Source organism: Felis catus, chromosome D4 (assembly GCF_018350175.1).
Source record: "Felis catus isolate Fca126 chromosome D4, F.catus_Fca126_mat1.0, whole genome shotgun sequence".
NCBI lineage: Eukaryota > Metazoa > Chordata > Mammalia > Carnivora > Felidae > Felis > Felis catus.
Window position 1 is genome coordinate 12,721,887 of NC_058380.1, and position 17,181 is coordinate 12,739,067.

At 40.8% G+C, this 17,181-nt stretch overlaps 1 protein-coding gene across 5 annotated transcripts in view; it reads left to right on the plus strand.

Annotated features, from left to right (window-relative positions):
• Positions 1-17,181, plus strand: part of MAMDC2 (MAM domain containing 2) — a 350,523-nt gene that overhangs the window by 308,590 nt on the left and 24,752 nt on the right. For 4 of the 5 annotated variants that reach the window (XM_045042699.1, XM_011288224.4, XM_045042701.1 and 1 more), the window contains 2 exons: positions 13,150-13,243; positions 16,117-16,269. In XM_045042699.1, the coding sequence (XP_044898634.1) occupies positions 13,150-13,243; positions 16,117-16,269 (247 nt within the window). The remainder of the gene's footprint in view (positions 1-13,149; positions 13,244-16,116; positions 16,270-17,181) is intronic. The other variant, XM_045042700.1, reaches the window with a different exon arrangement.

Below are 17,181 nucleotides of genomic sequence, written 5' to 3' on the forward strand. Positions count from 1 at the left end.
GCTTCTCCGGTTTCCGTTCTGTGTTCCTGGTCAGTGATGCTCACTTCCGCCCCCAGTCCTGGCTTCTCCCACCTCTGTCCTCTCAATTTCTGGGAATGCCCGGCATCTACTTTCATCTTCTTCCCCGTATATAATCTTCCCCCTATATATTCCCCCTTCCCCCTATGTGCTGGGGTTCTCAGCACAGCTGGAGAAAATAAGACTCATCTCCAGTGTCCCCTCCATGCTTCTGGGAAAGCCTTCCATTCCTCTCCTCTCTCGTTGACTTCCTTTCTCTTTCCTCGCCCCCAGATGTTCGGATTCGTCTTCACTTGCAGCTTCCCAACTGGATTCTTCCCACCTCAGTCTCAGAACATGACCTCACAGATTCATGTCCCAAAAGGACGAAGGCTTTCAACACCAACCCCTTCAATTCTGTTTCTCTCTGAATCCTCACCTGCTTCTCTTGGTCACCTGGTGCATATGACAGAGGAAGTATTGTCCTTGCTCTTAGTCAAAACCAGCCCGTCCATCTATCCATCCTGCCTCCTCTGGGACTTTATTTCCTAAATTATTCCTCTCTCAAAAATCTTCAATATCCACGAGTCCTTTATACACTGCCAACGTATGTCGGCCACACCGACTAACAACAAACCTTCCTTTTACCTTTTACCCATTAAAAAATTCTTCTACTGTTTATTTATTATTGAGAGACAGAGACAGAGCATGAGCATGAGAAGGGCAGAGAGGGTGAGACACAAAATCTGAAGCAGGCTCCAGGCTCTGAGCCATCAGCACAGAGCCCGACGTGGGGGCTCGAACTCACAAACCACGAGATCGTGAGTTGTGAGATCATGACCTGAGCCAAAGTTGGACGCTCAACCGACTGAGCCACCCAGCCACCCCTTACCTTTTACCCATTTAAATTGCCACCCAATCCCATGTTTTGTCTTCAGACTTCTTGGAAAATGCATCTTCGATTACTATCTATGCTCTGGTGCAATTTCTTGTTCCTTAAATGCTCACCTCCTGACCCCCGCCTCCCTCCCACAAAGGGTTCATCAACAACAAGTGTCTCCCACTGATCATGCTGCAAGAATCATCATTGCTGAGATCACTCTTTTCTCAAAGTCCATCTCAAGTACTCCTTCCTCTCTGAATCTTTAATAAATCATAACTTGTGTCTTGTTACAATGAGATTTGTGGCCTGGGAAGACTTGGCTTCAAGTTCTGACTCTGGAGTTAATGATGTAAATCAGAATAGCATATCACTCTGTAAGTAATAAGGGCATGTTTTAGGGTGACCACTATGTGTCTTCTACCACATGCTACATCTTTAGCCATCTTAGTGTCAGCAACTGTCTTTTCATGTTGTGTAGCACAGTTCTTGTGGATAGCTCTCTCTAGTTCCTTATTTCCTCTTACAATAATCTTCTCTTAGCAAAAAAAAAAAAAAAAAAAATTGAAATTTAAGTCTGTGATTTGGATTCCTGCTCTTAAAGTCTTTCTTTTAACTTTGCCTTTTAATGATGAAAATGCCATTAGATGTAGAATATCTAGGATTCTGGGGGCGCCTGGGTGGCGCAGTCGGTTAAGCGTCCGACTTCAGCCAGGTCACGATCTCGCAGTCCGTGAGTTCCAGCCCCGCGTCGGGCTCTGGGCTGATGGCTCAGAGCCTGGAGCCTGTTTCCGATTCTGTGTCTCCCTCTCTCTCTGCCCCTCCCCTGTTCATGCTCTGTCTCTCTCTGTCCCAAAAATAAAATAAACGTTGAAAAAAAAAATATCTAGGATTCTGGGGTGCCTGGGGGGCTAAGTCAGTTAAGCATCTGACTCTTGATTTCAGCTCAGGTCATGATCTCACGGTTCATGGGCTCAGACCCCGCATCAGGCTCTGCATCAACAGCACAGAGCCTGCTTGGGATACTCAGTCTCTCTCCTTCTCTCTGCCCATCCCCTACTCTCTCTCTTTCTCAAAATAAATAAATAAGCTTTAAAAAATATATCTAGGGCTCTGGAAGGTTTTGTTGTTGTTGTTCTTTTGGGTTTTTTTTACTGTTTATTTTTTATTTTTGAGACAGAGACAGAGCATGAACAGGGGAGGGGCAGAGAGAGAGGGAGACACAGAATCTGAAACAGGCTCTAGCATGGAGCTGTCAGCATGGAGCCCGATGTGGGACTCAAACCCACAGACTGTGAGGTCATGACCTGAGCCGAAGTTGGACACTTAACCAATTGAGCCACCCAGGCTCCCCAAAGGGTTCTGAAAGTTTTAAGGTCACTACTTAGAAGTTCATCCAAATAGAAAAGCAAGTCTAGTAAGTTTCTGATTTACTAGAGCGATTTATAAATCGGTGGCCATTAAATAACAAGACACCCTGCTATAAAGGGATTCAGGAACCAGAAAACGAATGTGTAGACAAGATGCATGAGAGGAGATAGATTTCCTATCACATTTCATGATGTCCAGAAACATTGAGAAATGGCTGCACCAGAATGTTAATATCTTGGCATAATTAAAGCAGGGCCGCTGAGTGCAAAGTAGAAATAGCAAGATCGTTAACTCCTGACAAGATAATCAACACATTATAGAACAGATTAGGGTCGTTCTGTACACAGAGCAAGGAAATTTATACCGTCAAGTGGAACAAGTTTTAATGTGGAATTGAATAGGGGGGCTAAGTATGGAACAGGAGCCTCCTTTTGAGTCTTTCAAGCTAAGCTCAGTGTCAAGTGTCAGTCAAGGAATTCTAAATTACTTGAAATATGACCAACACAAGGTTGAGCTACTCCGGCTTTCCCTCTCTTTCCTCTTAGTTGTTTGTTGAAGGCTTCTGCATTTCATGTCAACTTATGGGGGAACGACCGGACAGACTGGCTTGCACAACTTCTGGTTGCTAACACCAGCTTGCAGGAGGGTATTTTTTGTGTCCGTGCATTCTTCTAGAACTTTCCCCAGAAATTAATCTTATGGCATATTGCTGGATTACCATATTTATCCTCCTGGCATTGTGGATAAATCCAAAAAGACATCACAGGCATCTTCCCCTGGGGTTTTATTGATAAGTTTCTGAAGGAACCATTTATTCCAGGGATTGTTTATGAACCTGAAAACATTATCTCCCTCCACACTTTCAAACTCTGAATCTTGTGAATATTTCACAGCCTTGGCTACACTTTTAAGGAAACTTTTCCCAAGATTTTATGAGGCAACACTTTTTTTTTATATGTTTATTTATTTCGAGAGAGAGATGGGGAGGGAGAGGGGGAGAACCAGTGGGCGAGGGGCAGATAGAGAGGGAGACACAGAATCCCAAGCAGGCACCATGCTGTCAGTGCAGACCTGGACGCAGGGCCGGATCTCACGAACTGTGAGATCACGACCTGAGCCGAAACCAAGAGTTGGATGCCTAACCAATGAGCCACCCAGGTGTCCTGAGCCAACATTATTTTTTGATGTTCACATTGAGATTCTCTGGGGACCCTCTGGTTTTCTGAGCTCTTAGACCAGGTAAATATTTTCTGGCCTCTGGAGCTATGAGCTCTATTCTCTTAATTGGAAATTGACAATTCACACATTAATAAAGACTCCCTACCCAGGGAAGAATACCTTCTTTTCTTTTGCATAGATACCCCCAGCTTTTTCTGCCTTTCTTGTGTGACTTTCTCTGGCTATTTCCTGCCTCATCTTTTCAGCCCCCACCTCTAGGAGAAGTCTCTCCAGACAGTCCCCCAGCTGCTTCTCCATGGCATTCCCTACCACTCTGCTAATGACGGTGACTTCTATTTTATGTTTGATGTCAGGTTAGAGGTGTAACTATACAATGTTCAAGGACACACTTCCATTTGTGGCCTATTTCATCTTAGTCTTTAAGCCAAGATATTTAGTTCTCCCTTAGTTTCATTCCCCAAATAAGGATGGCCTTATTAACATATCTGAAAGGCAAATGTCAGGCCAGAAAAAAAAAAAATTACAACATATATGGCAAACTCTTAGCGCATTTGATATATGAATTTACTCTAATAAACCAATAAGCAGAGATGAGCTAAGCAGTAGCAAAGTGGGCAACAGGTATGTACAGGCAAATCAGAAAAAGTGGAATGCTACTGGGGCGCCTGGCTGGCTCAGTTGGTGGAACATGCAACTCTTGATCTTGGGGTTATAGGTTCGAGCCCCACTTTGAGTATAGAGTTTACTTAAAACTAAAATCTTAAAGAAAGAAAGAATACTACTGGAAAACAAACATATCCAATCTCATTTGTAATCAAAGAAATTTTATTTTTTTCGATCTCTTTTTTTTTTTTTTAATTTTTTAACGTTTTTATTTTTGAGACAGAGAGAGACAGAGCATGAATGGGGGAGGGGCAGAGAGAGAGGGAGACACACATTCCGAAACAGGCTCCAGGCTCTGAGCCATTAGCCTAGAGCCCGACGCGGGGCTCGAACCCACGGACTGCGAGATCGTGACCTGAGCTGAAGTCGGACGCTTAACCAACTGAGCCACCCAGGCACCCCAAAGAAATTTTAAAAATAATAAAAGCACATTTGTCTGTCAAATAGATGAAAATATTTTAAAACTATAAAACTGTGGAGTATGCTGTTTATATTAATAGTTATATTCATACTGTATACTGTTTGTGTTGTTCGGTTTATAAATTAAAAAATTAGTCCTTTGGGGGACACCTGAGTGGCTCTGTCAGTTAAGCATCCGACTTTGGCTCGGGTCATGATCTTACAGTTCTTGAGTTTGAGCCCCGCATCGGGCCCTGTGCTGACAGCTCAGAGCCTGGAGCCTACTTCAGATTCTGTTTCTACCTCTCTCTCTCCGCCACTCCCCTGCTCACGCGCTGTCTCTCTCTCTCTCTCTTTCAAAAATAAACATTAAAAATTCATAAACAAATAAGTCTTTCAATTAAAACCAAATATACATACATATATGCATATATGAGTTAGATCTATGAATGGTAAGGATGTAAGGAAATAAGGATTTTCATAAGCTCTAGTATGAGGATAAGTTGCTATAATATTTCTAGATGACAATTCAATTACATGTCTCAAAAAGAAAGCCCCCAAACATGAATACCTTTTTAAAAAAAATATTTTTTAATGCTTATTTATTTTTTAGAGAGATAAAGTGTGAGTGGGGGAGGGGCAGAGAGAGAGGGAGACACAATCTGAAGCAGGCTCCAGGCTCTGAGCTGTCAGCACAGAGCCCGATGCGGGGCTCGAACCCACGAACCACAAGGTTGTGACCAGAGCTGAAGTCAGACTTTCAACCGACTGAGCCACCCAGGTGCCCCTACCCATGAATACCTTTTAACATAACAATTCTACTTCTAGGGAGTTATCATTAGGGAATAGTCATGGTTATGCACAAAGATTTAGATATTGATCACAGCATTGTTTGTCATGTTGAGAAATTAGAAACTGCCCAGTTATCCATCAGTAGGGGTTGGTCAAATAAGTTGTGGCCAGGCTACAAAGGGCTTAGTAAGTTGGTTTTTTTTTTTTTTTTTTTTTTTTACATTTTATTTATTTTTGAGAGAGAGAGAGACAGAGCACAAGTGGGGGAAAGACAGAGAGAGAGGGAGACACAGAATCCGAAGCAGGCTCCAGGCTCTGAGCTGTCAGCACAGAGCCCGACGTGGGGCTCGAACTCACAAACCGTGAGATCATGACTTGAGCCAAAGTCAGACACTTAACTGACTGAGCCACCAAGGCGCCCCAGGGCTTAGTAAGATTTAAGCCACAGCCCTTCACCAGGTCAAGGATCTACACTTTCCCTTGGGAATCCATGAAAATAAGGCCAACAACTGTCTCTCTGTCTCAGACACGAATGAAGCAAAGTCAGTATTCCTATTCAGGTGTTAGCAGGGCACCGCTAAGGTATCTGCTGTCCTCTCCTGACCCCAGGAGAAGTTTATGAAGGTCAAGACAAAGACCTAGATTCTTCCTTGTTTGCTGTTTGTTGATTGCACTCTGATTGTCTTCCGGTATAATTGGCATTTTTACATCTCCATCCAAGTGAGCTACAATAGCTCCATAGTGTAATGTCCATCCTTGAACATGACAATTAAATTGGCCATTACATTTCATTACATGGGTTAGGGAAGTGCCTAGCTGAGGGTCCTCTCTAAGGGAGGTGGGCCAGAGATACACCAGAATTGCTTTTTTTCAGCCCACCTGCCTGCTGACAAGAGCATGCAAACAGCAGGAAGGCATTCACACTTATTTTCCTTCAGTGACAATGAGTGACTTAGGGGATAAGTGTATATAATAACACTGTCCTTTTTATTAGGGTGTAAATTAGATTCTGAAGCACTAAAACTCATTTTTGGGTGGGAGGTGTGGTTGTGGGGAGTTGAGAACATTCTTCCCTATGGGCCTAAGTAGACATAGGGTCATCAGCTAAGGGCAAGAAGAGTGTCACTGCAGTGAAAGTAGACAGGAGAGGTTACTGGCTGGTTCCACGTTCGCTAGGTTTTTTTTTTTTTGTTTGTTTGTTTGTTTTTTTTTTTTTTTAGTTTATTATTATTTTTTTTTTGAGAGAGAGAGGAAACAAGGGAGGGACAGAGAGAGAGGGAGAGAGAGAATCCCAAGCAGGCTCCACACTGTCCATGCAGAGCCTGATACGATGTGGGGCTTGAACCCACAGACCATGAGATCATGACCTCAGTGGAAATCAAGAGTTGGATGCTTAACCGATTGAGCCACCCATGCACCCCTACATTCACCAGTTTTTAAATGTAGCCATTGATCCCTGTAAGATTCAGGCTCTGGTGCCAGCTCACCAAAAACTCCTTCTAAACAGACATAAGGCAACATGACAGGAAGCTGGTTGTAAACAGAGGTTCAAGACACGTTTGGTCCACTGCTATTAACTGAGGAGGTTAAAAATCATGCCTTTCATAATCCTATTGTTTTTAATTGAGGCATAATAGACATAATAACATTATATTCGTTTTAGGTATACAACATAATGATTCTAGAATCATACTTTTAAATACCTAAAGCAAAAAAAAGGAGAAATTAGGCTGGTTGGTACAATGAAATATGCTCTGTTGGAGATTTGGCGTAAGATATTTCGTGTCTGGGTCTGTAACTGGCTGTCGTGCGATCCTTAGTTTTTATCACAGGGTCTCTGGGCCTTCCCTGGTTCTAACACATGACTGATTCTGAGGTCTCTCCTGGAGTGTCTCTTCTCTTTACAGTGACCAAAAGATCCAAAACTAATGCAGACTTCTGAAATCAATGAGCTGAGAGGTCTGAATATTTACCACCAACATAGCAGTGAGAAAATTCCACAGTTTATCCGCAGGTCTAACACAGCGTGCCCTCCACCCCAGCATGGGAGCCTCCTAGGAGGAGAGGGACTCGCGCAGGGAGAAGCTGGAAGCTGCTTCATCTTTGTTGCTTGTCGAAGCCAAAAGTTGAATTAAAACAGATGGGTCTTTTAAGAAAAAGAAGTGTTGGTCAGCTAAAGACTTATTTAAAAACACATGGTCATTCTGCCTTTTGTGGGATCTAAAGACCAAATATAGTATCTGCAGGAAGCATGCTGTTACAATTTAGCAACTATTTCCCAAAACATGGCTGGGATTCTAAAAACGCTAGTCCCAAACTCGTTCTTCTAGAGGAAGCTCCATTCAGCCTGTCTTTAGGGATTCGTGAAAATTCCACCCCTTTAGCCAAGTGTCTTAATACTAGAGTTTTTGTTTTCTTTTGCTTTATGTTTTTTTTTTAATTTTTATTTTTAGAATTCTATGGCAGCTTATTGTCAAACAGTTGAACAAATACAATTGCGTTATATAGAACATCCTGCAGTTGCGTCAATAGCATCTTAATGAAGGGCTCTGGAACTTCGTGGACTGGATTATAGTAATTTTATGAATAATTATTCTACCAACTCTGTAGTCACCATACCCAAATTTATCTGCACAAAGGATTTCAAAGGATTTTAACCTCATCAGAAGAAAAGTTAAATTTAACTCAGAGTCAAACCCTCTGGTAAATTGTCGAGGTCCACCACTTGGAACAGGAACCCAGCTAGGTTCATTTTGTGAACATGGGTAATTTATGGTATTGTTGGCATAGGATTGAAATATTTCTATGCGAAGATAGAAGGCTTTTTCTGGAAACTGTCATTCACATACTTATTATAGGCCCAACTGGGGCTCTTCAATGAGTAAAGTAGGTGGTGGGTTAAGCCAGAAACATGGCCAACTATGCCTATTGAGCAGGCCATGGAGACAGGCTACTTTAAAAGACAGTGAAAAACCAGTTAATTCAGCCATTGTTTACCTGTTTCATACAAATGATCCTTCTTAACTGCACAAGAAAAGTGTGTAGTTATATATTCCCCAGCTCTCAGGGAAGCTTGGTTCCCCCGCCCTCCCTCCACAAGATCCTCTTTATTGTGTTGGGTAGCCTTTAAATTATGACACCTCATAAAGTGGAAAATCAGTAGCCCTAATTCTTTTAAAAATTTAACCTGATTTGGTTTGGGAAAGTAAGTTCCCGACATACTAACTTATCTACTTTTTCTTTCCTGGGTGTTTTAACTAGAGACTTTTATGGACTTTTATCGGCCTCGGGATCATCTAACTCCAGCCTTGTGGCTGGATTCCCATACAGACCCTCTCTCCACCTTCCTCCCCCCAAAAATAACTTTAGAAGACAATTATAGTTCCATACTATGAGGAAAGTTTTCTCACTTTTTATGATCTGCTGCCTGCCATTATGTTGTTATGAGGGAATAGACCATTCCTTTTGGAAAGGGAGAAAAATGTAAACAAAGAGAAGAATCAATGGCCCTTTGACAATTTCAAGTTTTCTGAAACAGGAAATTGGAACAGTAGAGCCCTGATCATCTCAGGGATGATTATTCAGCTTGAGTGTTTGTCCACGTCTCTTGTTTTTAGGCTCCTTTGCCTTTTGTTTTTCGGATTTGAGGATATTTCATTGTGTATTAGAACCACCACCTGGTGACATACAGAGGAAGAGAAAACTAACTCCATCTAGTCTGCTTTTAAAACATCAACAACTGTCCTATTTTGATTGGGTAGAATAAAGTGAGGTTCTATCATCCACGCAGTAGTTTTCCATCACCCCCCAGTGGTTTGCAGCCAGAAGTAATTTTGCCCCCCAAGGGACATTTGTCAATGTCTCGATATATTTTTGATTGTCATGACTAGAGGGTGATATTGGAATCTAATGGATAGACATCAGGTTTGCTGCTTAACGTCCCCTGCAACAAACCATGATCCATAATAATATTAAAATATCAAAATATCAGGAGTGCCAAGACAGGAACACCTGCTATAGATAATTGACCATGTGCACTGTCCCTTTTTAGTACGATAAAAACTAAGTTAAGTAATACTGTTGATCATTACGTGACTGTATTTAAAATTATCTGTTTGCAGATACATTTATATAGCTCACCTGTCACTTCCTATTTGTGTTTCCAAAGTTCGTCTAGGTAGGGTTTCTCAATAATGAATATTCTCTATCAAAATAAAAACTGTGAAGTATCACCAGTACCTAAGGACACAACCTTTAACACAGTGAAAAATGGAATTTACACAAATCTCATTTGCCCCTGACTTTCAAGAGATTTGCATAAAATCAGGAGTACCTGCCTAAGGGATATGTTATTTTACTTTGTCCATCTCAAAAAGATATTAGTATGTTCAAGTTGCCTAGGAACTTGAACTTTTTTCTAGTCTATAGGAGTATTCCACTGGCTTTGAAATACTGCCTAAAATGAAATAAACACTCTTTTTAAAAAGATCTAAAAATAAATAAGAGATTAATCCCCTCAAGAATTTAGAGCAAGACCAGTTCCCTTCTTGTCACATTTTTAGCTGGACCTCGGGACAGAGTTCTGAAGAAAGATGTTTGGCTTTCCCTTTTCCCTGAGTTAACCACAGACCCCGTCACTAGGTTGCCTGGTCGACCAGCTACCCTAAAGTAACCTTTCCACTTCAAGTAGCCCTCAAAATGTAAGATGGTGGGACAAGAATAGGAGCTGACATTATCAGCATTATTCATAGCACAGTGGAAAAATCTTGTGTGTTCCACCAAACAAGCCGATCTTGTCAGGTTTCTTTTGTGTGTTGGAATGCTGATAGGCAAGTGCCAAACAGACTGAGGTTGGAGGCCATAGTTTGAACCTAGTTCATAGCGGAGTGACCATGGATCTTTTATAAGACAGAACAACATGTGGTCTGGCTAGTATTCTAAGTGTGGAAAGAGTTCTAAGATAGGAACAACCTAGTGGCCTCCTCATGTCCGGAACATCTTTAGCATTTCACTCAACCCACTGTTGGCAGTTCACATATTTTTTGCAATCCTCAAAAAGAGCCAGGAAGTTCTACCCAGTGGAATTTATGCAATGAGGAAATGTTATATATCTGCTGCATCCAATTCACTTGACCGCTAGCCATACATAACTATTGAGCCCTTGAAATGTGGCCACTGTGCCTGAAGAAATGAACTTTTGATTTTTACTTAATTTTAATTTAGATAGCCACATGTCCTCGTGACTGCTGTGATAAACATTGCCAATGTAGGAAATAATAACTCATTCCACATCTCAATTATAGATGCCCTGATTCCTTTTTTCTTTTTTTTTGTCTCAATTATAAATATAACAAAATTAAAGAATGCTTAGAAAATAAGGGAAAATTTGGTTCAATACTCATAATTTCATGAGCCTAACATAAAAGTAAATTTTCAAGGTTTTTTTTTCCGTGTACTTCCAGCTGTAATTTATCTTATTTTAATTTTAATTTCATCTACGATAACCAGCTTTTTTTCACTTAACACTATGAGAGAAATAGACTTTCACACTACTGATATCCACAAGCTCTCAGAGTTAATGTTTGCCTATTTCTTAGATTACGGTACCATAGTTTATTCATTCCCTGTATAATATTTTTAGATTTGGGGTTGTTTCATTGCTTTTGCTTGCTGGCTTACTTGCCTGCTGGTTTGGTTTTATGGTCATTATCAAATTTCGCTATAGCGAACACTTGAAAGCATGTTACTATTTCTCCTTTTTAGAATACAATTACCTGCTAAATGCTTGAGTCTTGCTTAGGTAATGGTTCACAGGTCTAATCATTCCACCACCCCAGATTCATTGTGGAAAAAGTACTTTTCCGCTATTCTGGTGGAAAATAGACTTTAATACTGCCAAAAAGAAGGAAAGCCAGGACTTTTCTCTCTGCAGCACAATTTATTCAGTAAATTCGGAGACAGATTACTATTCTTTCCCCTATAACAATAAACATTACTGATAAAATGTAACTACATTCAGGGCAGATGACATAGACCTTTGCTTTGCAGATGAGGACTATGTTCCCCGGCAAAAATCCTGCAGGTAGAAAACCCTGCCAATAATCTCTAGAATCTATAAAGGTGAAAAAATGAACAGAGATAAAACAAAAACAAAAACGCTGCCCTTCATCTTGCCCCTTGTAAACATATATATATATTTATATATATACACAAAATATATATATTATATATATAGCATATATATTGTGTATATATATATTTTATATATAGTGTATATGTATTTTATATACAGTATATATATCTTATACACATAATATATACAATATGTTTTATATATAATATATAGTATATATATATACTATGTATATACTATATACATTATTATACATAAAATATATATATGTATATATATAGAGAGAGAGAGAGAGAGAGTTACACATTGTTGTAGCTCTAAACTATCCTTTTTATAATTTAAAGCTGTCTGAATACAGTTCGAGTAAACTTTTATACATATTATAATTAGTAATTATTCTGAAGATACTGGCTTTAAGACGTTTTGTATTTTGCATAGTTGTAAACTGTTACATCATTTTAAAATGTCTTTCTGGGGCACGTGGGTGGCTCAGTCGGTTAAGCGTCTGACATTGGCTCAGGTCGTGATCTCACGGTCCGTGAGTTAGAGCCCCACGTCGGGCTCTGTGCTAGCAGCTCAGAGCCTGGAGCCTGCTTCAAATTCTGTGTCTTCCTCTCTCTCTGACCCTCCCCCGTTCATGCTCTGTCTCTCTCGGTCTCAAAAATAAATAAACATTTAAAAAAAATTTTTTAAATGTCTTTCTGAATAGATTTTGTATTCTAATGGCTCTGATCACCAAAGAGCACAGAGAGCCTGCTGATAACACAGATAAGTTGAAGACATAACATAATGTCAGGATCTAAAAAAAAAATCAAGTGCTCTCATTATTCCTAATTTGAGATTTGGTTTCTGTTACATCTCTCTTTGTCTTTGTTTGAGTTAATATTTGTATTTGAGGGATTGCACATGCGCTGAATGACTTTATGCTCAGTGTACATTAGTTAGGCATGCGAAGCAGCTTTGTAAACCACGAAGTACAGTGAGAATCTAATATAAGCGAGAAGTACTCTTTGCTCATCCTGTGTATGAAAAGATTTTAAAATTGGTCTAATGAAAAAGAAATGCAAAACTTCTCTCCCGCTCTCTCTTTCTCTGACACAATGAATTCAATAATTGATGGTATGGACCTGTTTTTCTTTCACATAGAAGACAAAATGTTTGGCCTGATAAAATAACTGCATTTAGGGCTTTTATTAGTGATACCATCTAGGGACATTTATCTTTTCTTTGGAAATGGAACATAAGTCTCCAGATGGCAAATCACTGGGACTTTGTTCACAATATGAATGAAGCGCATTGCCAGAAATTCATTTCCAAAAAATCAATACTGTTTGCCCTGGAAATGTGTGTAAAAATGCTTGGAATACCATCAGCTCTGTATGCACTTTGTGGATTATCTGGGGAAAATATTTAAAACCTGACAGGTTTTCCTCTGCCATCAGTTAACCTCTTGCTTTCTTCTTTCAATTCTCTAAAGAATGTGAACTCATTTCGGCATTAATAGACACAACATATCATTATGAGCTTGACTCTACTTAAAAAAAGAATAGAAGTAATTTCAGGGTCACGTATAAATGCTTAGCTGTTACTCATGCCCCCGTGACCCGTAGTTCATGTGGACAATGAAGAGGGGTCTGTAGTTTGCTTGTGCATGCTTTGGGCTAAGTAAGTCCTAGGTTGTAAGAATTTCCAATGCAGTTAATGGAATTCATAGTTTTATTTTTCTGAATTGCAGGTGGTTTTCATGAGCCTATGCAAAAGTTTTTGGGACTGTGGACTGGTAGCCCTGGATGACATTACGGTACAGTTGGGAAGCTGCTCGTCTCCAGGTAAGATGGTCACAATTGCAAGCTCCCTTTGTCTCCCAGGCCTATGCATGGCACATCCCGTTTCTCTAAGTGTATGCCAAATACATTTAATCTGTGCTAGAGATGCCTGGGTGGCTCAGTTGGTTAAGCGTCCAATTTCTGCTCAGGTCATGATCTCATGGTTCATGGGTTCAAACCCCACATCGGGTTCTGTGCTGACAGCTTAGAGCCTGGAGCCTGCTTTAGATTCTGTCTCCCTTGCTCTTTGCCCCTCCCCCACTCACGCTCTGTCTCTCTCACTGTCTCTCAAAAATAAATAAACATTTAAAAAATATTTTTTAATCTGTGCTAGCATATTTTTTTGCTTTTCTTGCCAGAAGTGTGCCCCTCTCCAGATGTGTGTGGTAAGTTTGGAACTTAAAAATGATGATTTGTTTGCAGTGTGTGACTTTGTACCTGTGACTTGACGTCTGTATCCTCATCTCTGAGAGAGGTGGTAATAGTAATACCTACCTGAGTAGTGGGAATGATATACGTAGATTCCCTAGCAGAGGACCTGGCACAAAACAATGCATGAAAAATAATTGCCTTCTAGTCTAGTTATTATTATTATTATTTTTAATTATGTCTTACATGAATGCAGATTTTCAAACAATATTGATGAAATTGTTATTATACAGATACTATACTAAACATGTAATTTTTAAATGATAATAAAATAAATATTTTCTAAGTGAATTAGCTGACAGTGGATCAGTGGACCAGGCATTGAGGATAGGGACAAAATAAAGATGGCAGCTATGTGTTGGACTCGATGTCTAACAAGAAAATGGCGCATACCTCAACCCAGATCATTGGTCTGTATCTCCTAATTACCACTGCATCCTAAACCTTAGGGCATCTATTTCTTTAACAAAGAGGCAAACTGTGGTATCATTCTGGCCCTGGAGGATAATCTCCTCATTTATTTACTTTTTTATTCTGTCTTTTTTTTTTTTTTATGAAATGTATGGTCAAATTGGTTTCCATACAACACCCAGTGCTCATCCCAACAGGTGCCCTCCTCAATACCCATCACCCACCCACCCCTTCCTCCCACCCCCCATAAACCCTCAGTTTGTTCTCAGTTTTTAGGAGTCTCTTGTGTTTTGGCTCCCTCCCTCTCTAACCATTTTTTTTTTCCTTCCCCTCCCCCACGGTCTTCTGTTAAGTTTCTCAGGATCCACATAGGAGTGAAAACATATGGAATCTGTCCTCTGCATGACTTATTTCACTTAGCATAACACTCTCCCGTTCCATCCACGTGGCTACAAAAGGCCATATTTCATTCTTTCTCATTGCCACGTAGTATTCCATTGTGTATATAAACCACAATTTCTTTATCCATTCATCTCTAAAGAAGACATCCAGATGGCCAACAGGCACATGAAAGATGCTCAACGTCGCTCCTCATCAGGGAAATACAAATCAAAACCACACTCAGATATCACCTCACACCAGTCCGAGTGGCCAAAATGAACAAATCAGACTATAGATGCTGCAGAGGATGTGGAGAAACAGGAACCCTCTTGCACTGTTGGTGGGAATGCAGACTGGTGTAGCCCCTCTGGAAAACGGTGTGGAGGTTCCTCAAAAAATTAAAAATAGACTTTTTTAGTCTCTTGATTTGCAAGGCGCTGCAAGGACAACACAAAGAAAAACAAGATAAAAATCTCTACACTTGAGGCATAGAAAAGGGACTGAGGCTTCATCAGCTTGTACTGTATGTCAAATAAAATGAAGTAAAATAATTATTATGCAAGAGATGTAAAAAACGGGCTGTTTATTAGAGAAATCTAAGAATCTGGATGCGGGAAGGTACAGCCAAGTTCAGACAAAGAAGTCCCCAGTTAAGTGGGAGGTGACACCATTCTAATAATAAGAATAATCATGAAAGCTATTGAAGACAGTGTCCAAAGACATAAATATTTGTTTTTGGAAATGGAAGATAAGGCTCCAGGTGACAAAACACCAACCCCTAATATTCATTTAGCTAACATTTCCTGAGAACTTCATGTTCTAAATACTTCACATACATCATCTCCTTTAAAACTCACAATCCCAGAAGGTAGACAAGAATATTGAAGACAGAAGAATTAAGTCACGTGCTCCACACGAGTTAAACTGTGCCTCCAGAAGCACACTTAGCTTTCGCACATTCTCCACCTCATCCAAAGCAACTACTGAGTTGTTCTAAGGATTCCCTTCACTCAGCCAGGATTTCTGAAGAAAGCTCCAACATGAGACAATTTATTGTTTTCCCTATTTCCATAAAGGCAGTTTGCCTCCAATTTTCAGTGCTTTGTAAGCTCATTCTGACAAGTAAATTCATCAGTCAGAGGAAGTTTCTATCTCAAAGTATCCCAATACTTTTGAATCTAGATTTAAAAAAAAAAAATTTTTTTTATGCTTATTTAGTTTTGAGAGAGAGAGAGGGACAGAGCTCGAACAGAGGAGAGGGAGAGAGAGGAGACACGGAATCCAAAGCAGGCTCCGGGCTCTGAGCTGTCAGCACAGAGCCTGATGCAGGGCTCGAACCAATGAACCATGAGATCATGACCTGAATTGAAGCTGGACACCCAACCGACAGCCAGCCAGGCGCCCCTAAATCTAGATTTCTGATCGTTCTCTGTCCCTGTGTTAGGACCCATGGTAGAGTCCAGGCTCTAGCTAGAGGCAAGAGCTTGGCATAGGAGGGTTGCCAGTTGGGGGCTGGTGGGGGGGGGGGGTGGTTGCTGCCTCTCCATAAGCACAGGCATATGGCCAGGTGACATTCACATGCAGAATGGGGAGCCGTGGAATGCATATTCATTGAAAGTGCCTCAGTAATAACAACACCTGCTGTTTCCTCACAGAGGGGCTTCCACCTCCACCTGGAGAGTGTACTTTCGAGCAAGATGAATGTGCCTTTACCCAGGAGAGAAGAAACCGGAGCAGCTGGCACAGGAGGAGGGGAGAAACCCCCACCTCCTACACAGGACCAAAGGGAGATCACACTACTGGGGTAGGTGAGTTACGCCACATGGTGCTGTTTCCTAAGGAAACCTGAAATAGCATTGTGGGGGTCATTCACTGCATTTTGAAAGGTGCAAATTTATGTCTCATGTCTAGAATGAACTACACACGTGATTCTCCGCCCATGGGATAGATCATTAAATATGTGCATTTAAAAATGTTCTTTCCGTTTATGCCTTGCTTATGTGTCTTGCTGCAAAGAGGATGGAAATGGGCTTATTACAAAGATTTGCACACAAAAATAATTTAATGAGAAGTAGGTTTAAAAATAAAGGAGAGAGGGACAGTGTGAAGGAAGAAAAAATAGTGATCTAAACTGGAGCCAGGACCGAGGCCCTGTATGAGAAAGGTGCTGGCAGACGAGACTCTAGGAATCGGCCTCTACACTTTGCAGTGACTGGAACACAGATGCAAAACATGATTCACCGTGTCCTTGGGATAAAAAGAGGTGAAGCGATCCGCCAGGGGGTGTGGGTGTTTTCTGTAGCAAATATATGAAGTCCGATAAAACAGACTGACGTTGACCTACTTGTCATCACCATGTGCAGCGATTGTAAACAATGTCAGTGATGAAATAGACCGTGCAGAATAGACCTTTCTCACTGACACTCTTGATGTCACTTGGTGTGTCCATTGGATGCAAGCACTCTCTCTGGTGCAGAGAAGCAGAACTAGCCCGGACAGGAAGCTCGCAGAGATGTTTCCTCAAGGGTCCTAACAGAGAAGCCATTATGATAGTACATACAAGGGTGAGTGGCATAGTGCTATTTCTTACAGCCTACCTCAAGAGAAGTCTACAGATAACACCACAGAGCAACCTACACCATAACCTGTTTGTTGACTTGGCTAAACTTGGTAGGGTGCAATCAGGAACAGTTTTATTTTCTCTTTGGAGCGCTCTCTTC